The sequence below is a fragment of the Salvia hispanica genome, chromosome 4 (genome assembly GCF_029641045.1).
Source record: "Salvia hispanica isolate PSC_SH4W2 chromosome 4, Shi_PSC_v1, whole genome shotgun sequence".
Lineage (NCBI taxonomy): Eukaryota > Viridiplantae > Streptophyta > Magnoliopsida > Lamiales > Lamiaceae > Salvia > Salvia hispanica.
The window spans coordinates 43,146,359-43,169,490 of record NC_142695.1 but is presented as its reverse complement, the minus strand read 5'-3'; the positions used below and the strand labels follow the sequence as shown (position 1 = coordinate 43,169,490).

Here is a 23,132-nt window from a genome sequence, read left to right as displayed (position 1 = left end):
GAGCGTCATATAATGTAGATATTAACGCCACGGGCCGGACCGCACCTAGGTCCCGGCCCGTGGCCTGCAGCGTTGAAGGGGAGGGAGTTGCGGCTCAGGTCGCGCCCGGTTGCATTCCGGCTTGGTGTTGGAAGCTCCCGGGATGTGCTTGGTTGCGGCCCGGCCTAGGGTTATGGGGTATTCGGGCCGGATCCGAACCCCCAATTCTTTTTTTTTTTTTCAAATTTTTGCCTATTTATATTCCATTTTTTCAACATTCTTCCACTAATTTATCACTTTATTCTACATTGATCCACTCTGTTTATTTCTATATTTTTTAAATTTTTATTATCTAGGATTTGTAATTTTTTATTTCTAGGGTTTGTAATATTTTGTTTTCAATTGAACAATGAATATTCTGTGTTTTAATTGTTCAACGCTTTCTATTTTACGAGTAAAATAACTTGTAATTGTGAATAGTGCAATTTAATAGTTAAGGCCTTGATGGGCCTGCAGGGTTATAGGAGTTGTGGCCTGACCCAGAAAATTGGGGGAATAATGACGTGGGGGGACTTGGGGCCTAGATCCGGACCAGTGTTAAAGGATGCTCTTAGGTCTCATTCTATGTAATTCATTGACATATTATAAGACGATAAGTTTTCTATTTGTTTGGTCATCACCTTCAAGTTTTGACAAATCTATGCATAAGAAATCCATTATCAAAGCTGCATCTCCATATATATATCAAGATGCTTCCCTTAATATGCTATATAAGTTGGTCTTTTACTTGATCTTTTTCAATAGTTAATAACCCATTTTAAAATTGTTGTGTCAAAATGGAGTGATTGTGTAATTGAGACAAACAGAAATGTAAAGAGACACATAATTTACCTGGTTCACTAATGTTGTGTTATCTACGTCTACGGGCAGGAAACATAGAACAAATGTTATTTAGATTGTTTTTCAGATTACAGAATTGCCATCCTTCTATATAAATAGATTCACAGACGACGGGCTAGGCCCAATATAACGATTAGGGTCTAAAACAAAAACATATCGTAGCGACAAACTATACAGATTCTAGACATACTAACAAAAATAAATTGGTTACCCTTGGTATTGAATGTCTTCCAAGACTCCATTATAAAGGATATTTTTCCCTTCATATGTCCTTGTGTAACACAGTTATTTGGTAGGAGAACTAATCTTTAATCAATTTGGCGGTTCTTATATTCAATTTTTTTCAATATATTAAGTCATATTCTTCATTGTCAAGTTGAATGTTTTTAATTGTTGTTTACCAAACAAACAAAAATACTAGTAGATGTTATAAATTACAACACTGCGCTGATAACAGTACCATCATATATCCGTACATACTTTATACATATAGTAAAATGTAAAGTTCAATGGTACACCTTATGATTATTTATTTATTTTTTATCATAAATACTCACCAAATGCTAATAACACATACACAATCATGAATACTAATAATCACACATGAGTAAGAAAATATTTGTTGCAGAAGAAGAGCTATTAATGCGAATCTGATGAATGGCTAGACATCTCATCTTTTTTGCCAATAGAAATGGACAGGTAATAAAAAGTGAAAATGCCCTCTAAATTTCACATTATTGTTCCTGAGCAAAAAGCTTCCCTCAAAATTATTACTCCTACTAGTATTATTGATTGGCTTTCTTCACTTCCCAATCTCTGAGCGCAGACGAGATGAAATCCAATCCAACACGCGAAGACGACGACTCAGCAAACAACGCTTGCTGGAATTTCGATCTGCAGGAATGGCACGTGATCTCGAGCATGGAGGCGTTGATTTTCTTGGTGGCGTGGTCCCTGAGCGCCTGCGCCTTCTGGAGCTCCGCCTGAGCCGTCTGCCGGATCCGTTTTGCGTTGGCGAACTCATGCTCCGCCGCTTCCATCTGCCGCCTCGCCATCTGCCGCGCCTCCTCCGCGTAGCTCTTCTCCGCCGTCGCGATCCGCAGCTGCTCCTTCAACTGATCGCCGGCCGTGCTGCTCCCCCGCGGAGACTCGGATTTGTCGCCGGTGATCTCGGACGAGCCGATTGAGAGCTGCAGCTGAGTCGAGTGGTCCTCGTCGAGCTTGTTGGTGAGGAGCTGGAGTTGGAGGTTTGGGGGACGGGCGCTGAGATTGGTGTCGCTGGAGGGGCTAGGGCTCGACGCCGTCCGCGATAAGCACGGCGGCGGCGGGTGAATGCGCCCCATGCTGCAAGCATCTTGATGCTCGATGAAACTCTCCACCCTAGAAAATTAATAATAAATAAAATCTAAACAATAGTAGTAAAAGTTTTCAAGGTGGTAATGATTAAAGAAAGATGCGGAGTAGTAAAAAAGGGCAGCAAAAGGACAATTTTTGAACAGAAGAAATGGGGTTTGGAGATTGAAGTTTGATCCCCCATTCATCAAGACTTGTACTGCTACAAACAAGACTAAATCATTTCGTATCATGAGCATCTTGACCATCAAAACGCCACAACTTGTAGAAATTATTCAAGCTTTTTAGTTTTTTATCATCACTCTTTCTTTTAATCTTAAAACAACTTGTAAAAACAATTATAGTTTGGATAGAAAGACATGACTCAAAACCTAGTAGTCTATCAAGCAATATGTTGCCTGCATATTTTTCTTTGACTGCTTGAGACTTGGGAGAGTGATTTGACACACACACACAGATTCAGAGAGAGAGAGAGAGAATTAAATCCCCAAGCTGCAATTGCAAAACATTCTGCACTGAATACAAGAAAAGTCTGTGAAAAGACAAGATTCCCTGATTTCCCATATGCAATGACCCATACTGTAACAATCAACCATCAACAATCTCTCTCCTCTCTCTCTCAGAGTGAGTATTTTAAATTTTAATTACCTGGAGAAGACACGGCCGCAGTCGCAGGAGTGGCCGCGGGTGCCGCAGGTCTTGAGGTGTGCCTTGTAGTCGGACTGGACGGCGTAGCCTTTGGAGCACTTGTGGCAAACCCACTGCTTGTGGTTGCTGTGCTTGCGGCGGAAGTGCTTCTTGATCCCGACGAGGTCGCCCAGGGCGTGGCAGGGGTTGTGGTGGAGGCAGCTCGGCTCCGGGCACACGAACACGCGCTTACGCGCCACCGGCGTCTCCCTCTTCAGCAGCTTCCACGGCACCTTATGCCTCCTCCTGTGCATCTGCAGGTTCTGATCCCGCTGGAACCCTTGGTTGCAGATCTCGCACACGTACCGGTCCGACTCCAGCAGCGTCTTCGGCGACAGCGACACTACCTCCGCATCCGGATCTACAATATAATCCCCATTCATTCATCATCCACATACATCATACACGTGTTAATTCGTGTTGTTAAATTAATATACCTGGGGTTCCGGCGGGGCGGCGCTTGCGCTTGGTGGTGTCGCAGTAGGAGAAGGAGGGCTCCGGCAGGGCGGAGAGGTCAATGTCGGTGAGCATTATAGAATCTACTAAAATACAACCGTGCCAAAAAGAAATACTAAAATCAAAGGGAAAGCATCTTTGTTGATTGAGGTCTTTCAATTCACTTTTTGAAAGCCCACTCTCCTCTCTCTCTCAACTTCAACAAACATCTTCATCAGCTAATGTTATAAAAAGCTGCCTCTAATTAAACTTGATGGAAAAGAGGGTGATGGGTGGGGTTGGGGGCCAATGACAATATATGGTTGAAAGAAAAACATCCCCATAAAGAAACAAAAAACACAGTCATAATTGTGATTTTCATAGGCAGACTTAAATTGCATGCATAAATACTAAAGGCCAACTGCATATATACGTACGCATTAGTAGCCTTATTTTTGTCTGCTTTCATACGCCCGCATTTCTCTCTCTAATTATCTCACTGTGGCTCACTCAGCCCATTTACCTTCTCTCTCTATCATTTGTAAAATAATCGCATTAATTTACACTTCAATTTTACTTGGTCACTTGTATAAAGTTGGATGCCAGTTTCACTATTCTCATTCTGTGCGGCAAGCTCTTCTACAGTTCGAATTCACTATTTTCTTCTAGTTTTGGGGGTTCGGCAATACCAAAGTTTTTCATAGGGAGAACATACAAACTTTCGGTATTTATGATGAGTAAAAGAGAGAAAAAAATCATGGTATTCAAATTGAGTAAAACTGTAAAAGTGACATGCAAATTTTGTAAGGGGTAAGAAAACATTTGTGGACCTATTCTTATGATAAAAGTATTTAATAAAATGCAGTTATGTACTCATAAAAGACCAAGGTCTGTCAAGTTGAAATACCGTTTCACATTCATTAAATATATGGCTTTTAATTAACATGGCCTTAAGAGCAACTCCACCCAAATAACCAAATTTGGTGCTGTTTGCACTGTTCATCTGCCAAAATTAATTTGGAAGAGTGTGGTCCGTGTTTTAAAAAAAATAATAAATGATAGGAGTATTTTAAATTTTTTACTTAATTGTAATCAATGTGAACATCTATCTTTTAATTTTCATCCCTTATCCATTTCTCTCATATTCGTATTCTAGGCAACATAGACGCATGCACTGGTTAAAAGAGAATTGCCCTAGTACATGGAAAGGCACACCTACCAGCGGCAACAAGGGGAACATCTGGCCATAATCGTCGAAGTCATCGTTTACTAGCGGCTCTTGATTTGATATCGAACAACAATATCAATATCCTTAACAGATCACCTATCTTCAATTTAGTGCGTGCACTGGTAGGCCAATGGGAACAAACTTATTGATTACCTCAGTAAATGAAAAGTTATGATTTAAATAATTAACAATTACCGTTAAACAAAAATTATAGTTGATCATTTTATTGGAATCGCAAAGCTGTCATTCCAAATACTAGGCAACTTCTTTGTTCAGAATTTTCTTTTGAAAATCAGTTCCAAATTACATCATCAGTGGCTCCTCCCATTAAACCGACCTAAACCGGTCACATTTTCACACACATACGCACAAGTGCAATTAATTCCTAAGTATACAATTTAACATTCCACTAATTAATTAAAACAAAGACCCCAAATAAAATAAAAAAAATGTACCGAACCTACTAGACACCTAAACAAAAAAAAAAGTTGAATTTGGAAGGTGAATAGTAAAATTAGTAAGAGGAAATGGAATAAGTAAGGTAGCTAGGTGACCTCAACCACCCCCCTCAATCCATTCCTAATCCTACGCACAATTTGGTAAACAAAATCAACGAGGGGCCAGCACAACGGCAATCCGACGTGGCACGTGAGAAACCACGACTTGATTCTGTCGTAGATTCTGGAATCTTGGTCTTGCTGCGAGGGGTTGATGACGGTGGCGGAGAGCACGTAGGCCGACGCGGCGTGCTTCACCAGCTCGTTTCGGATATTGGGGACGTCCGCGCCGCCACCGCGCGGCGACAAATTGGACATGACGTCCTTGAGGCTCGTGTATCTCGGCAGCTCCCCTTCGCTCCCCGACCACTCCGCAGCCGCCTCCATCACGTGCTTGAACGACGAGACGGCGCGGAGCCTCGGGATGTCGCTCTCGGCCTCTGAGAATGAGGGGGTGGCCTTCAGCCTTGGGGTCTCGCCCTCGCCCTCCGATCCCTGCCGGCTTAATTTCAAGGAGGGGAAGGTCTTCAGGTTGTGATACTCGGCCTCCATGGATGTGTTCTTCAAGTTTAATTTGCGTTAATTAGGTTGAATTAAGTTGCATGCATGTTCTTGTTCACTATCTCTCTTTCTCTAATCTTGGAAATTGTGAATTGTGATGAAATGACCCTTTGGATATCCTATGATTAAGGATATTGATTGGGAAAAACTGTTGGAACCGAAATTAGTGGTGTAACTATTTTTATTTCAGACCACTTCACGCTTGGTTGGTGGTGTAGTAAATCTTGGATTCAAAAGGTTAATTGCTAAATGAGTATTCATTCATTTCAAAATAATTTTGATTGTAATCATGACGGCAATGTAAGAGCCCAACAGTTCAAAATGTACGGTCTAAAACATTAAGTTGTCTCTAAAATCAAAAGATTATTTGAATTTTATTAAATTACAAAATAATACTCGTATTACTTTAATTAGAATAACAATTTAAGAAATTTATAACTAGCTAACTGCTAACTGTTCATTAAATTCATGCGCTTAGGGCATCCCCAACCCCGCCCCCAATTCAGACTCCAAATCATCTCCACGTCATCATTCCCCTAAATTTGAGTCCCAGCCACAACTCCTTTATCCCTGCAGGCCCCATCCCGGGCCACAACTATTAAATTATACTATTCACAACTCTAACCTATTTTACTTGTAAAAATTGAAAATGGTGAGCAATTATAATATGAAAATATTGTTTTTAATTCAAAAATAATAAATTATAAACTAAAAAAAATAAAAATTAGAACAGAAAAAAAATGCAAAAAAAAATGCAACAAAAATTAAAAATTAGAAAATCACGTGGGAGCTTCGTTGCCCCTCTCCCTCTCCCTCTTCCTCCTCTTCCTCCATCTTCTTCCTCTCCCCCTTCCTCTTCCAAAACCCTAAAAAATCAGAAATTAGGGCAACGGGTCACAGCCTGCTTCACCTCTAACGCCGGGCCGAGACTCTAGAATTGCAGCACGGGCACGCCTAACCCTGAGCCGGGCCGGACCCCAGGAGCGGCCCAGGGACGCAACTGCGGCATCGGGACCGTCCCAGGCTGGAAATCTCCTCCGTTTAACGCCTGCGTCCCGAGCCGGACCCCAATCGTGGCCCGTCCCCTCCGCGTTGGGGATGCTCTTAGCTAGTGTTTTATGGACAAAACTACTCCTTCCATTCCATAGTAGTAGAGTCGTTTCTTTTCGTTACACAATTATTTTAAGAAAAAATTGGTTGAGAGCAAGGGAAAAATAAAGTAAGAAATAAAAAAGGTAGAGAGATGAAGAGAGAATAAAGTAAGAAAGAAAAAATATGTTAAATTTTACTAAAATAGAAAATGACTTACTATTGAACGTACCAAAATGACAGAATGACTCCACTAATATAAAACAGAGGGAGTAGGTTTCAAAGGGCTAATATAGTAATTTACATAATAAGGCTCGTTGTCAATTTAATCCCAATAAATTGATAATAAGGCTACACGTAAAATCAAGCTGGATGCTCAATTTATCAAGAATTTAGAAAAAATGAAAAAATTATATCGATTATAAATAAAGAGAGAGAGAAAAATAAAAACCACGTTCACTTTATATGTTGATTTGTGAGTATTATTGCAACATTAATTTTTCCAACGTCGAGTGAAGTACATCTTGATCTTTAGTCGGACACAAGTTTTAATAAAAATTAAATAGTAATACTAGTATATTTTGTAAGTAAAGAAAATGTTTCCTTGTTATTTTTTGTTTTAGTTAGCAAGTGGAGTAGTAGTATATAATTGTGGGTCATGTTTATAAATAGATATGCAAAATGAAAGAAAAGTACAAAGGAAGATATCCAAAAGAGAAAAACGAATAAGTATGCACTATTTTTTTTTTTGTTTGACCACGGGTGTACCGAACCCGTCTTCGGGAGTTTGCGGATTAAGGCCGAAAGTCTCCCAGCGGGTAAGTATGCACTATTTGTGGTACACTCCAAAATGATAATATGAATAGTAAACTGTGGTACTTGGAGTATTAAACTTGTATGAAGGGAGAACACATCGAAAGGGGCTACGTTTGCTAAATCATGATAACCCAATCTTTGGGCAAATGTTAACTCTATGATCCACAATTTCTGCATAGGTCTAAATTAAGCAAAACACAGCTCCCACAGATAGAATAGTAACCTAAAATGAACATATACCTTATCTGTATTTTAAGAAAAACACTACTTTCTAAAAATAAAAAAAAAGCTAACACATGTTCACATTCTCGTAGACAAGAAAAAGTCCACACTCAACAATTGCTGCAACACTCACCGAACTAATTAAATAAAAATTGTCTCAAACTATATCATCGGATGGAATCGATCAACAAACTGAAATATCCTTAACAGGTAATCAATTCAACTTTTTCATCAGCTAATACACTATATACTTGAGCATTAACTCACCCACAGCTAGCAAGAAAAGCTTAGTTGCAGTTAATGGCTACCCCTCATTCTAGTTTTCTTTGATTAATGAGCATAAAGACATTAATGTAGCATGTGCAACTCCTATGAAACCAAAAAGGGCACACCTACATCACCATAAAACAATTTCAGACACATACAGGCCACAACTCTCAAAACATGGTTTCCAGAAATGGTTACCCTCAAAAGTTACAATTTTTATGGAGCTAGGATTATACATCTCTTATCACATTACATAGCAAAGTAATAGTAAGTTTAATCTATGCCGTTGCCCATCATTTGAGCACTTACATCCTAGTTTAGGAAACCAATGATCACTCACTAACAACAGTCTAGTTTTATTGAACTCTAGTATCTTTCACACACTTATGTGACTTTAATCGCTTAACTAGACGCTGAATGACAGCTAGAGGATCCATTAATTCTAGCAGTTACATCAGTGCCTTCCAAAATGTGCCATTATTTTCTTAGTATATATAGCATGTAGCTATGGAAAATTCAAAATAGAAACAAGACGCAAATAGTATATAAAACAAATTGATTGTCAGGAAGTGAATTAGGAAACAAACTGAATAAAGTAAATCTCAACAAATCAATCCCATACCTTGTTACTAGACAAGATCACTGTTTTCGTTGAGCTACAAAAACGCGAACAGTTGACTATAATCTTATCCGTATTCACCAGGAGGCAAAATTATGAAAAATATAACTCAACTCTGGAAGCTGAAAAGTTAGTAACCACCCAAAAGCTTCTGCTTCTAACCAGGCTATTCATATTATATACAGCAGAAAGCGAGTGCCGCATGCGCTTAGAAGCCAACCGGAGCATCTTCATCATAAACTTCATCTGATTGTCACAAATTTATTCGTACCATGTTTTGCCCAGTGACTCCTCAGATCAATTGGGTTAGAGAAGTTATATCCTTCTGATGCAAGTTTCTCCAGTACCTTTTTGAAAGCTCCAATGCTCATCTTCCTCCCGGCTATCCTTGCACCACGTCTCTTTTCACTCGGAGGCAATGGATACTCAGACATGTGAGTTGTACAGCAAGCAGATTGCCAACCACCAGATCCCCATCTATAACACTGCTGAGGCGCTCCAGTGCAGGAGCAGACTGGAATAGGGATTTCTGATACATCCATATTAATTCCATTGATAACAATTTCGGCCCGCTTCTTTGGTGTCCTAGCACGGTTGGATGAAGGAGTAGGCTCATGCTCATCCCTTGGTGCTCGAGGAGTTCTGGTCCTTGGTTTCTTTTCTTTCGGTGTAGAACCTGTGACCTTACTACCACCTCTCTTCTTTACTACCATTGCACTGCCGCTACTACCACCACCATCATCTTTTTCCTCGCACACCTCTTCCATCTTGGACATCACATTTTCAGTCTTCTGTAAATTGAGCTGCTGAGGCATTTGGACAGATTGAGCAGATGATGTCTCAGGTGATACCCCATAACTCGATTGATAATAAGCAGATTGGTGGTTTCCAGAATACATATTCAGATAATCCTTGTTCTGATTCATCCAATATTCTACGGGGATGTGGGATTCTGAAATACCACCAACACGATGGTGATGAAAGGGCCCACCATTGATAGATGACATGACAGGGGATGGGGAAGGGTGCAAGTTTTGGTGCTCACGAAATCCATCGCCACAACCCCCACCGAAAAGGGGCTTCTCAGTTATGGAAGGTATTAACTGAAGGCCAAGATGGTTCTTCCAATTACTTGCTGGGGGTTCAAGAAACGCCCAACTCCTTAAATTCATATTACCATTTCCATCCATCTTATTTCCAAAATCAAATACAACAAAACCGCGCAAGATATGATTTTGACCGTACAAAATTCAATAAACTGGCATTGTAGTCCAAATTGAGATTTCACCACATCTACATAAGCCACGATGATCAAAGGATGCAAAGCGCTCGAAAATGATCGTAAACCCTACAAAAACCATACAAGAAACACAACTGTAACAAAACAAATCACTCTACGCAATCACGGACAGGAAATCAGATACCGTAAAATTCAGAACATATTAAATGTAGGTATTTTGGGGCTTTTGAAGTCAGATCTTTCTAGATTCATAAAAATTCATGCTTGAACAAAACTAGAATTGCAAATATGTTCATTTAAATTACGAAACACTACAAGTGAAGGAAGAGAACTTACTGAGAGAATGAGAGTCGGCCGATTTAGGGTTTTTTTAATTGTATTCAGATTCACGCCTTTGAGAAGAGAGGGGTGGGAGTGGGGAAAATGGGCACAAAAATAGAGAAATACTATCTTGTTTTCAAAAATACAATAAATTAATTCATTTATCTTGTTTTAAAAATTTAAAAACTATGTATATCACTGGATTGATACATCTTTTCTCTTAATATGTTAAGGAGTAATTTATCTAATTTCTCATAGGTTTTCATCTTCAAGAAAAAATTAATAATGGGCAGTTAAATAAGAAAAAAAAGCTTAAAAAATAGAATTTCCAAAAACTCCAAAATGCTTTTCAACACCACACGCCCAGTAGGATGCAGCCACACAACTCAACTCAATCTTATTTCCTTGCGTCTCCCTGTCTCTCTTCTCTCTACGCTCCCAGAGAATTCGACTGAAATGGGACGCTTCTAACTGAAATCAAATTATTTGCAATTGATAAGAACAACAAAATGCAAGTTTTGGCATTTCAGACTCCCCAAATTTTATCATCAACCACCTACAAAAATGCTCGCCCGCTTTCTGGGTCGATTACTACACTGCCATTTTCTCCCTTGGTGCCCAGAAAAATCACCAGATCATCTCCTTCTTCTTGTAAGTTCTTCTAATCATCGGGCATTATAAGAAAGATTGCATCTTTCATTCTGGCTAGGATCCTCTTCGTATGCTAGTGGTGTTATGATTTACATATATATAACTGTGTGTGTGTACATTTAGCTAGCTGCTCAATTTGGATGAAGCTGTAATCAATTGAGTTCAAGTCATCGTGTTACGTATAGGAGTCAATTTCATCTACTTGTTTCGTTGGATTCGTTTATTTCTACTGTTACTTTCTGCTGTTTATTTTTCTGGGATGTTTGGGAGTAGCTAAAAAAGATCCATCTTAGGCTTAAAGGTGTTTGATCAGTATCCGACTTCAATGTCGTAGTACAATATATATTTCTAATTCTTGATTTAGCTATGGATAGATGCAGCCATCACCACCATTGAATTTGAATCCTTTAGGAAAACTTTGAGAATTCCCATTCGAATAAGTTGAGTTTAAGTTATCTAATTCAGTCCAAAGAGCCGATCACTAGTCTGGGTTTCATTTGATCGCCATCAAAGGAAACTCAGCAGATCAATGAAAATTATGCAGTCATTTTTGTAATTTGGTTGAATGTTTGAATGTTATTGGTTTAGATTTAGATGAATGCTGCGTAGTATAATCTTTCAAGAGTTGAATAAATACAATTGAAAAAAAGACGTGTGCCCTTATATCGTCTACTTCCTGGCGTGGTACCTCATGGAGTAACCTAATCTGGAATAAATTTAGGGGTCAGGTCTTCTTTTAATAGTGACTGAAGTTAACAACACTAGATTGTTGGAGATGTATAACGGAAACACTTGTAGACTGTGAAATTCGAAGCTTTCACAGCTTCTCAGAATTATCATTTGGGTGTGGATTCGAGGTTTTATAGAAGAGGTTGATTTACATAATTCGAAGCATCTGAAATTTTTTACATGTTCAAGTCTTCCTCTCGAGAGTTTTTCTCATATTATGTCTACTTTTTCTTTTTCATTTTGTCATTAGATAAATACTAATGATATTTACATTGATTTCTTCTCTTCTTTAACCTTTGAAGACTTCAACATCAGTTTTCTGTTTTCTTTCTTATTTCGATATTTCATTTTTCCGAATTGGCTTAAGTTCAAATATTTTGTTCCCTAAATTTTATCCGCTTTATTTGTGTGTTATGTCTCAAGGCAATGGTGTTACCTCTTCTTTCACAGTGCAATGCAGAGAGGCACAAAAAGATGCTGCTGGGAGCAGATTAATTAGATCACATGCTTTAAATGTTGGAGCTGGATCTGGTAGCTATGACGAGAGTGAGGGAAACGACAGCCAGAGCTCCCTCGCCAAACAACATACTGAAACTTCCTCAAATATGTAAGTAGTTTGGTTTCAGCTTATAAGAAATCCAAATACTGTTGGAAAATCATGTATTTGGAGAATAGAATTGTATGTTGACTTTAGTGTATCAATGTGGGTAAACGATTAATATCTGGATCTCGTTACTTATAACAAGCATCATGAAAGCCCCACCCTTATATCGAGAAGAGATTTATGCAGTATCTTCATTCTTGTGGTACTCTAATGAACATCTTTTATGAATCATGACATCATGTTGTTTTCCTCATGATTCTCCTATATTTATCACATGAATAGCTAAAGAATAGTGTGTACTATCTTGAATCTTATTGTCTGGAGTCGTGCTTTATGAGCCGGAAAATTTGGAATCTTTCCCACCAATATCAGGTGTTGGAGAAATACTGAAAGGAGCATAATGTGTAGTAGTAAATTTTTGTTTCTTATGCTCCGAGTTGTCTTTTCTTAGCATGAGCAGAAGACATGTCCATTCTGTGTTCCATATTTTTGCTCCAATGCATTGATTAGAGTTAATATGTCCTGACTAATTTGTTCAACTTCATGGCAGTGAGAAATCTCCTGATCGAATTCCTTATCTTTTTCCTATTGCTGTTGTGCTGTGTTCATGCACTTTAGCGTTCTTACTTATTCTTTTCAAGAAAGGGCCTACATCAATCTTACCAGCACTAGCAAAGTCGGGCTTCACCGCAGCATTCTCGTTGATATTTGTTTCTGAGATTGGAGACAAGGTATACTATTTGCACATGGAGACATACACCATCTGGCACACAGACGCAGATATGTATACATGTCTCTATTGTACAAAGAATGTTTTGCTGTGTCCTAGACTTTGAAGCCAAATGCTAAATCATTTAGGGAGCATTTACTTTGAGTTATAGAACAGATTGATAAAACATAGGATTGACTATTTGAAGGATAAGATGGTAAAACAAACTCAAAAAGTAATCAATCCATAAAAAAAACAGGATTAACTTGGATTGCTTTTGTCAATCTAACCTATCACTCAAATGCCTCCTTATGTATCTATGCAGTAGTTTTGCACCGTATGCACAAGTGGCCTAGTGTCTCTGTGTTCTTTTAGTCTTAACCTGGTTGCCCAGTGACGAAGCTACACTGGGGGGGCCCCATTGGCCCTTCAGCAATTTGTAATAGGCCCAGTATAGTATATGCATGTTCAGAATACATAAAATGTTAGTAGCGCAGCTGGTTTCAACTTAGGACTCGCATCCTGCAACTCACTTGTTCGATTGCGCTTGACCTCCGTTGCTCTTTAATTTATTAATTAATACCGTGTTTGTTTCATTCTTTTTTAACAAAGTAGTGCAGCAAAATGCTTTCCTTTTTTCCATAGCTTTCTTTTTTTAACACATACACCTTGTATTGTAGCAAAATGATTTCTTTTCTCCATAGCTTTCTAATTTCGACACATACATTTGTTTGTCATATTCTTCTCTCACACACCCACGCAAGAAACTAAAACTTGAAAGTATGATTTTCTTCTTATAATTACTACTATTATTCATAAAATTTGTATTAATACAATTAATTATTCAAAAAATTTATACTTTACACATCCCACCAGTTAAGCTACTTTCAATATTACTTCCATCACAATATAACAATTAAGCTACTTTCTATATTACAATTATTATTATTATTAAAAAAAATTACTACTATATTTTACAAATTCGAACAATTAAGTTGCTTTCAATATTACTTACACATCCCACCAATTAATCTGTTTTAATAGTGGATTGCCCCCCCCCCCCTCCCCGGTGACAAAGTGACAAAATCCTGGCTTTGGTCTGTGGATGCCTACTACAATTGGTTTTATGAGTATTTTGTGTGGGGTGTCCTTTAAAATGTTCTTCAATTTATTCTTAAGTAAATTAATTCTAGTAAAGGTTTATGTATATGTTTTTGCTTTGATTAACTTTCCTTTTTGAAATTGTGCTAGCATGTTGATATGATCATTTATATTATAGTCAAGGTTGACTTTGCTCAGATTTTGTTTAGTTATTTTGCTTTCATTTGACAGACTTTCTTCATTGCTGCTCTCTTGGCCATGCAATATGACAAACTGCTGGTAACTCTCTCTCTCTCTCTCTCTCTCACACACACACACACACACATAAAAACGCTCGCCCGCACATGCACAAGCAGGCATGCACACTAAACATCTGTGTGGAAAATGTGTTTGCTTCTATCAAGGTTTCTTCTAATTCCAGAGATAAGGGAATTTTTTACTTAAATTTTTAACTTTTATGTGCACCATGCATAACGTTTTGCTAGTTTGTTCAAAATTGCTTAAACTGCTCATTATGAGAGTTAATCTTCCAAAGTGGCTATCATGATAGTGGACCACTAATTTCGGGTGGTTGTGGTCAGTGAGTATCTTAAGGGAAAATGTCAGTTTCCAGTTATTAAATAGTTTGGAAAATTGTGATTGATCTTTCAAGTGCTTTTACTGTTTCATATTGCTGAAATAAAAGGTGTTGTTTCTGTGATGGGAAGGTATGATGGCACACTTACTCTTCATAATCGTGACTAGGTCCTTCTTGGATCAGTGGGTGCACTAGCGCTTATGACTGTCCTATCCGTCGTAATTGGCCGGATATTTCACTCAGTGCCTGCTCAATTTCAGACAAGTAAGAAGTAGTTATTTAGTCATTTTAGTCTAGGCATACATGTCATATACGAAATAATGTTATCTGAAAAAATTGACAAGATTTTCACGCAATAAAAAGCAGAGACCAAAATAGGTGAGTAATTTCTTGTAAAACAATAATTGATTCATGATGTAATTTTTTTCATTGTCTGTGTGCGTGTGTGTAAATATCTTAAACCCAGAAAATCGAAATGTACAACACTTCATTGTAAATAGACATGGTGGGCATTTGATAGCTACAACTATATCTTTTCTGCTACATGAGGATTCTGAGAATCTGCTAATCTTGGAACAGCTTTGCCGATTGGAGAGTATGCTGCCGTAACCCTTTTGGTGTTCTTTGGTCTTAAAGCAATTAAAGATGCATGGGACCTTCCTTCTGCAGAAGCTAAAACCGGGGAGTTGAGTAATCAGGAATCTGATGAATTTACTGAAGCTGAAGAGCTTGTGAAGGAAAAGGTTAATTTGTCATTAGTATTCCTATGAAGATACTTATGATCGCATAATTGCTTATAACTATTGTCTGGATTCATCTTGACCATTTTCATTACGGCATCTTTCTGAGCTTATTTAAGATTTTCAAAATTTTATGCAATGGCAGGCCTCAAAACGATTATCAAATCCCCTGGAAGTTATCTGGAAATCATTCAGCCTCGTGTTTTTTGCTGTAAGTATTTTCCTCTATATATACCTTTTTTTTTTTTTTTTTTTTTCTATATATGATTAAACATTACTCATTCAAATGAAACTAGTTTTACTCATAGCTACATGAGAAATGGGAAAACATAAACAGAGGCAAACCAGCTCGAGAAATTACAAACTTACAATAGATTTTTAGCCAAAGTAATAGCTGATACTGCCTGTCACCAGCGTTAAGAAGTAGAGATTATGCTCAATTTTCCATGTTACGCGATTCTGTGTACTCTTTCTCAAATATATGTGTGCCAAAAGATCTCATGTTCCTAAAGAATCACTTGAATACTACCTTTCAGGAATGGGGAGACCGCTCAATGCTGGCAACAATAGCCCTCGGTGCAGCTCAGGTATTAACTTGTTTTGCAGAAATTCTACCCATTCTTCAAATAAGAACTTTTTTTTTACTGTACACTATTACTCTAGTCTCCGTGGGGAGTTGCCAGTGGAGCCATCGTAGGACACCTGATAGCGACATCTCTTGCGATACTTGGAGGCGCGTTGCTTGCAAAATACATTTCTGAGAAGCTGGTAAACCTATCAAAACCATCCTATTAATAACAAAACGTTGAGTCCATACAATTCTGAATCTTAGGTCTGTGTTACAATCAGGTGGGATACGTTGGTGGAGTTCTATTCATTGTTTTTGGGATCGCCACATTTTTCGGAGCCTTTTAGCTGACTGTTAGAATTGATGAGAACGAGAAGGAATATCAGACGCGAAGGGCGACCTGGGGACCAAATAGCAAGGTTAGGATGACTGGAGAATGTAGCACCTCTACATGAGCTCATCTTATACTAATGTTTCTGACTAGCTAAGAGTTGTTGAAATTGTGAAGGTGTAAATGTGGCGTTTTTTCATTAATAAACTGCAATTCATTATTTATCATGCATAATTGGGCAATTTCGTTGAGATGTACGGCTGAACCTTCATTTTTTGAAATAGCAGTGATGGTGTTCCAAGAAAATGGAAATCATTCCAAGAAAAATCTTCCTACATTATTCGTCTAGCATCTTAAATGGGTAAATTGCTAGAAAATTATTAGTATCATGACCTTTAATATTTTTCGAGATTATCTCACGACACTTTATTCAGGAAATTCGTTGTAGATGTGGCCGACGAAAAAATGAAAAATCTTATGTATACAAAACAATAAAAGAATTTTCTTATAGTATTCTTGTTATCTTTTTCTCACTTTAAAAATTTCTCCATCAACCCATCTGTCTTCATCTTTCTAAGGTTGTTGTTGCCGTTGGTGCCATCCACCAACGTCAACAACCACTACGAAATTTCAAATTTTCTCAATTGTTACATCCATATATAAATCGACGCGATGCTCAAAACGATGTTATATTATTAAATTACATATTTTATAACTCAAACACTATGTTCTCTGTCAATCAACACTATCTACATAAAAATACCAACACTATTGACAGAAAAAAAAAGGGAATTGGCTGTGAGATATAGAGAGGCAACGAAGATGAAGTAACAAAAAAGTAAAAAAGAAAAGACCTTTTCCCCCCGGAAGACGATATATGGTTAGTATATGCTCATTTTTAAATGTAGGATTAATAAGCATACACTTGATTAATCTCATATTCCACATTCAAGTGACAAACATGAAACATTGGCCCAATAAATATGCAATGATCATCCTGTATTGTTTAATTTTGTTTCCCAGTCGGGTAAAACTCCAACTTACAATTCATTAACACCATGCTTTCCCAAAAAGAACTTCATCTTATAAACTTTATCAACATAAGTATACAAAGCACATTCTCATGCTATACGCGGTTACAACCCACTATATTTGTTCTTTTTTAAAGAATAACAATCAAATAAATCTCTACATACAAACATAATCTGACTACTTATATAAATTAACTTTATAAATTACATATCAGAAAGAAGCTGGTTTGAGGTAGTCCACCTGTGCAAAACCTCACCATACACATCGTAAAATGTAATTTCCATATCACTATCTGTGAATTGAAGTGACATGAATCCTTGTCCATCGTAGAAGAATTTTAGGTTCTCATGACTAAGATTTTTAACATCTCCCCTCCAAGCCTTGGACCCGGCCCCACTCGTCAAAAACTGAATAGGGCTGAAATATATACAAATTTGTTTAGAAATATGACATTTATTAATATACTTGCAACAAATTAAATTTGTTGTCATACCTTTTGTCGTCGCTAATATGTTCGAGACAATGGTCATGACCATTCACGTATAGATCAACGCCATTGGCCTGCAGTTTCCATTTAAAAAGTAGTAGTATATGTTTTTACTACTGATATGCTATCAACAAATCTCAAAAATATAATGAAGTAGAAGTTGTACCCGAAGAACAGGAAGAAGAAGATTTACAAGCTCAGCAGTGTCACCGTGGTGGCCCACACTTCTGATAGCATGATGCCCCACCACTATTTTCCATTTTGCCCTTGATTCCTTCAATGCTCTTTCAAGATCCTATATCATTATTATTATTATTATTATTAAAATAAAAATATATATATATATATATATATATATATATATATATATATATATATAAGTACTATAAAATAAGATGTTACAATAGATACCTTCAATGCATAAGTAGTGTAGCCCTTTGTAGGGATGACACCACGCCAATCATATATATGTTCTGGGTTGATGAAATAGTCATTCACAAAAGGAGTGGTATCCAACATAAATAACTCCACAATTTCTGTTTAAAATAACACCGTCGTTAGATATCAAGTAAATCGAAAAATTATAAATAAAACAATTAATTTTATTTTTTTTCACCTGCATTAACAACAAAAGACCTCAAACAAAGCCATCTACTATCAATTTTTTGAAGATAGGGGCTCAATTGTGCAACTGCATCACCTCGATAATCATGGTTGCCTAAAACTGCATGCACATATATATTTCACAAGTTAATTAGTAGTAAATCTTAGTACTATTATTAATTAAATTGTTTATTTTTAGGTGATCAAGGGAAATCAGTTACCTGCATACCACGGCTTTTGGAGGCTTTTGGCTGTGTAGATGTTGGTAAAAGATTCAACAAAGGCAGGGTCAGTCTCCCCATACAATCCATTATCATAAAAATTATCACCAGTTGAAATTACAAAATCTAAATCTAATTCTTCCCCAATTCTTCCCATCTGCATGCAAACATCAAAATCAATTCAAATTATTGAGTATTGTAATTGTTGAACGTATCAAAATCATGCATGTTGTAATGTTGTGAAATAATTATAGATGGAAATGGAAAATAATTAGAAACCTGAAGTGCAACTTGAGATTGGTTGTACTCTCCTTTTCTTCCCCAATCTCCAATAACCAAAAATTTGAGAGTGCCATCACCTTTTGTAGGATGCTCAAATTTTGGAAATTTAGCAGAAGTTTGGCCACATATTAAGGAGATGGTCGCCAGCCAGAGGCACAACATAATCATGTTCATGGTTTTCTTCTCAGAAATACCCATGTCAATAATTTCTCTGACTGACAAGAAAAAGAGATGTTTATTTCTTTTCTTTGAACAAAGAAATTTACAAAAGTAAAGAGAAGGAAGAATGATAAAGAGAAGTTTTTATTTTTATTTTTCAATTTGGAAAAGTGGTGCTGATATATATTGATGTAGGTTAGCTCTGCGAAGTGCACGCGGAGACGTCAAGATATTTTTAGTAGAAGCAACACACAACGTACAAATTGGTGGTGGTCTACTTTAATTTAGTAGTATTACATAACATATTTGTGATGCTGCTTTTTTCAATTACAGAGGATTAAATACTCAATCAATAAATACCACAATGAGAATAAAATTTCATAATTTAGCAAGCCATTTCCACAAATGGAAACTTTGGTATAACATATTACAAGCTACATCTATAAATACTTGCCTGGAATAGAGCCCGCGGTTCCCGGTCAAAATCAGCCACCTCCCGAGGGTCTATCGTAGCTATCTTAAGAGACCTTGAACAAGAATAAAACGCTTTTAAGTAACATTCAATCTCCAAATTAATTTCTTGGACTCTTCATATGGAGTATAAAAATAGGAATAAATTTCTTATTAACATATACTCCCTCCGTCCCAAGGAAGATGATCTCATTTTTGGGCGGCACGGGATTTTATGCAAATTTATTTTGTGTGTTGAGAGGAGAGAGTAAAGTAAGAGAGGGAATAAAGTAGAGATAAATGTGTTTTCATTTTAAGTAATGAGTCATCTTAGTTGAGACAAACTAAAAAAAAAAGTGGGTCATCTTCAATGAGTCATCTTAGTTGGACAAACTATAAGCTTATTAAAGTAATTTTACAAACTTAAATACTAATTCATCTCCACTTATGTCACTTCAGCTAGTGTTAAAAAAACGCTTCTTATTAACATATAATCATGCAAATGTAATGTTATCTATAACATAAACTTAAATATTAAGAAGCACGATTATCAAACACATCAATTCTTGCAAAGTAGCGTTCCTTAATCATCTTTTAACAACCCTAATCATCTTTAACAACCTTAATCGTCTTTATAGCACCCAATTTAATATGTAGAAATTAAAACCGATTATTTGGACTCAATATTAGTCATCTTTCGGCAGAAATTTTTCTCACTTTTAGATATTCTTCTAGTCTTTATTAATATTACCTCCGTCCTCCAAATTTTGACACAGTTTACTATTTTGGTCCGTCCCTGAAAATTTGACACACTTCATTTTTATCATTTTTGGTAGTGGACTCCATATTCCACTAACTCATTCCTACTCACATTTTATTATAAAACTAATGCTGTAAAAGTAGGACCCACATCCCACCAATTTTTTCGACTCACTTTCCATTATATTTCTTAAAACCCGTGTAGGGTCAAAGTGTGTCAAAATTTGGGGGAGGAGTATTGAATTAACATGAAGTCAATATTCTGTATTGTGATTCAATTCGTATTTGTGTATTAATTTTGTTTTGCACCCTCAATTTGCTCTCTCAAGTGTTTTGTGATTGGGATTGCTCTTTTGTTCTTTGATATATTTCGACATTGTTCATATTAAGAGTGCTCCGTTGAATAGGCTCAGATGCTGGTTGGTATTGGTTCCTTTTTGATCTTGTTAAGAAGAAAGGGTTGGATCTCGAAGCAGCGGAGAGTAGCCACTGCGATTATCTGGAGACGACGATGGTGCTGGATCATTCGACATTGTACACATGAAGAATGGTCCGTTTGATAGGTTCAGATGCTGGTTGGTAAGTTTCTTTGTGATCATGTTTTATGGTTTTTTGTCACTAATTAACTCTTTGTTAGTTATGTTTTGTTTTGATTCTTCCTATTTCCCTTTCACTATCTACTTTTTAGTTAGAAAGAAAGGGTGCATGAATCACCAATTTTTTAATACACACTGTTATCAATTAAAGTGTACATTTAATAATAGTGTGTAGCACAAATTGTGTAACCCACTTCATATCACGGCTGAAGCCGTCGGCTTTCTCTAGCAATTCCTCTAAGTTCTCCGTCAGGCTGCTGTGATCCCCACCATTTTCCGACACAGATTGTCGAGACAACACATTAATGTCTTGGAGATCCTTGATTGCCTTATTGATGCCCATAGTCATAACGCGTGTTATATCCCTGTATTTCTCGATGCTGCTCTCACGCATATTCATAAGTGAATGGATCCATTTCCTTAGCTCGATTAACACAACCGCGGCCGCTGTTGCCACGGAGGCCAATTTGGTATTGGAAGCCGCAACAGCCGCGCAGATAGCAACCGCCGCTGTAAAGAAAACAGCAGACGCCTTCTTGGAGGTGTCGATCCAATCTAGCCTCTCCGTGAAGGTTTTGTCCAACGATTGCAGTGTCTCCTTCATCATCGAATGCTGCATTATAAAACACGATAAATTGTGGAAAAACCTTTCAAGGATCAATGGATCACTTACACCTCCGATCCTCGCTTCATCCTCTTCTAGGATATTTGTAGGGTTTAGACGATGTTGGAGTGCCTCGTAGAAGTCGAGTGTGTTGAGTCTGTTCACATAGTAGCTGCGAACGAAGTCGAGTAGCCTTTCAATACTCGTGACGTTCTTTCTCAGATCCTGAAATGCCATGTCAAATTTATGTTTGACATCATCAAGAAAAGCCGTAACAAATTCTTGACTGAGATTGCCGTTTGTGTGGGACGTCAAGTTCGCCATAAATATCAAAGGAGTTTGCGCGTAAAAGAAGATAGTATTCGAACGCAAGAATCTACTCTATATATATATACTCCACATCACATGTGTGTCCACGTTGGCCACCACATAGTTGTACTTGTATTGTACTATTCTATACTAAGTTTAACTCAGTTCATAACGACTAATTAATTTGACAAAAACCAGAAAAGTTCTTTCTCGGCTGAATCATCACATTTAACTTGATCCCTAAAACAAATTTTAAGATCTTTAACGTAACTATCATATATTGAAATATACAAGTGCAAGTACTGTACGTAATATTACGTCAATTGGAATCTAACCCACTTTTATTCGTTACATGCCTTAAATTTTTTGGCAAACATCAAATGTACTATATATCATCAATTTATAGGCCATGTTTGGTTGTCATGATTTTGTCTGTCTGGGAAAGCAATCTGATTCCTTAAATTTTAAATTTCTGTGTTTATTTTGGTTTTTAATCAAACTGAAAAAGTAATCAGAATCCCGAGAACAAGGAAAATTTGTGCAAAATTCTGAATCCTAACTTTTCTTAGATATTCTTTTTCCAAGTTTTAGGATTCTTACCTATTTAATACAATATATTATTATTATTATTATTATTATTATTATTATTATTATTATTATTATTATTATTATTATTATTATTATTATTATTATTATTGTAACGATCCGCCCATCTAGGGTATAATAAATGCGGCGATCATTAACTAGGCGGACTTAAATGCATCAAAGGTCATGGGCTAAGGTTCCATTTAAAAAGGGATTTTACCAAAGCATTTAATGAACAATTAAGCAGAAGAAGAATAATGCCTTAGCAAAGAAATACAACAAAAGGCTATCGCAATAAATGCTTATCAAAGATTCCAAAATATTCTCAACTGTTCCATATCCAAAATATTCCCACAAAATAAAAGAGTTTAACCCAACCAAAAGATCACAAGTTTTCATAATATAGCGGAAGCGACCAAGAAAGAAGTGAGGCTATGTATGGAGACACAACGACACTTAGAGTTCCAACAGATCATGATATTATTTCCTACTCAACACCGCCGCCCGCTCGTCACCGCTCAACCTGCACATAGGGAAAACACATGCAGGGCTGAGTACTTATAATCATACTCAGTGGGCTCATTGTCGAAAACAGTTTTATCACAAATATAGTTATCATCATGCCATTCTCAAGTGTCCATCGGGGTTTTAACTTTAGAAAGACCCGAGGCACCAAAATATTTTCTTTATCAAATATCACGGTCGCGCAACCATTTTTCTTATCGACGTTTACCATATCCTCATTCTACATGACAAGGAATGCGGCCGCAATCCAGGTCACTAGACCGGCCAACCCGTACGCTGACACTCGGTCTAACATT

General features: G+C 37.2%; 4 protein-coding genes and 1 pseudogene across 7 annotated transcripts; 1 reads left to right on the top strand and 4 right to left on the bottom strand.

Annotated features, from left to right (window-relative positions):
- Positions 1 to 1,379: 1,379 nt before the first annotated feature.
- LOC125193379 (protein indeterminate-domain 16-like) lies at positions 1,380 to 3,689 on the bottom strand. Its single transcript, XM_048091155.2, has 3 exons — positions 3,357 to 3,689; positions 2,881 to 3,280; positions 1,380 to 2,259 (listed from the first exon to the last, which is right to left on the bottom strand). Exons 1-3 carry the CDS (start codon positions 3,448 to 3,450, stop codon positions 1,665 to 1,667), a joined length of 1,089 nt encoding a protein of 362 aa, XP_047947112.1. The 5' UTR covers positions 3,451 to 3,689; the 3' UTR covers positions 1,380 to 1,664.
- A 4,884-nt stretch (positions 3,690 to 8,573) lies between these two features.
- On the bottom strand, positions 8,574 to 10,405 carry LOC125192051 (protein BASIC PENTACYSTEINE2 pseudogene; annotated as a pseudogene). 2 transcript variants are annotated; one of them, XR_016128861.1, is made up of 2 exons: positions 10,230 to 10,405; positions 8,574 to 10,027 (listed from the first exon to the last, which is right to left on the bottom strand). The product of XR_016128861.1 is annotated as a protein BASIC PENTACYSTEINE2 pseudogene, transcript variant X2 (transcript). The 2 variants fall into 2 exon arrangements; XR_016128860.1 differs by having other exon boundaries at positions 8,574 to 10,001.
- Positions 10,406 to 10,581: 176 nt separating this feature from the next.
- LOC125197288 (protein PAM71-homolog, chloroplastic) lies at positions 10,582 to 16,475 on the top strand. Of its 2 annotated transcripts, none has more exons than XM_048096013.2 (10): positions 10,582 to 10,865; positions 12,045 to 12,201; positions 12,749 to 12,929; positions 14,240 to 14,287; positions 14,753 to 14,849; positions 15,165 to 15,328; positions 15,471 to 15,536; positions 15,862 to 15,912; positions 15,989 to 16,093; positions 16,175 to 16,475. In XM_048096013.2, exons 1-10 carry the CDS (start codon positions 10,724 to 10,726, stop codon positions 16,238 to 16,240), a joined length of 1,077 nt encoding a protein of 358 aa, XP_047951970.1. In that variant the 5' UTR covers positions 10,582 to 10,723; the 3' UTR covers positions 16,241 to 16,475. The 2 variants fall into 2 exon arrangements, with proteins under 2 accessions (XP_047951970.1, XP_047951969.1); XM_048096012.2 differs by having other exon boundaries at positions 12,018 to 12,201.
- Positions 16,476 to 17,286: 811 nt separating this feature from the next.
- On the bottom strand, positions 17,287 to 19,156 carry LOC125196750 (purple acid phosphatase 17-like). Its single transcript, XM_048095362.2, has 7 exons — positions 18,847 to 19,156; positions 18,568 to 18,724; positions 18,360 to 18,467; positions 18,155 to 18,279; positions 17,910 to 18,038; positions 17,750 to 17,817; positions 17,287 to 17,673 (listed from the first exon to the last, which is right to left on the bottom strand). Exons 1-7 carry the CDS (start codon positions 19,045 to 19,047, stop codon positions 17,460 to 17,462), a joined length of 1,002 nt encoding a protein of 333 aa, XP_047951319.1. The 5' UTR covers positions 19,048 to 19,156; the 3' UTR covers positions 17,287 to 17,459.
- Positions 19,157 to 20,958: 1,802 nt separating this feature from the next.
- LOC125195182 (UPF0496 protein At4g34320-like) lies at positions 20,959 to 21,654 on the bottom strand. Its single transcript, XM_048093367.1, has one exon. The coding sequence runs from the start codon at positions 21,652 to 21,654 to the stop codon at positions 20,959 to 20,961; it is 696 nt and encodes a 231-aa protein (XP_047949324.1).
- Between the last annotated feature and the right edge of the window lie 1,478 nt (positions 21,655 to 23,132).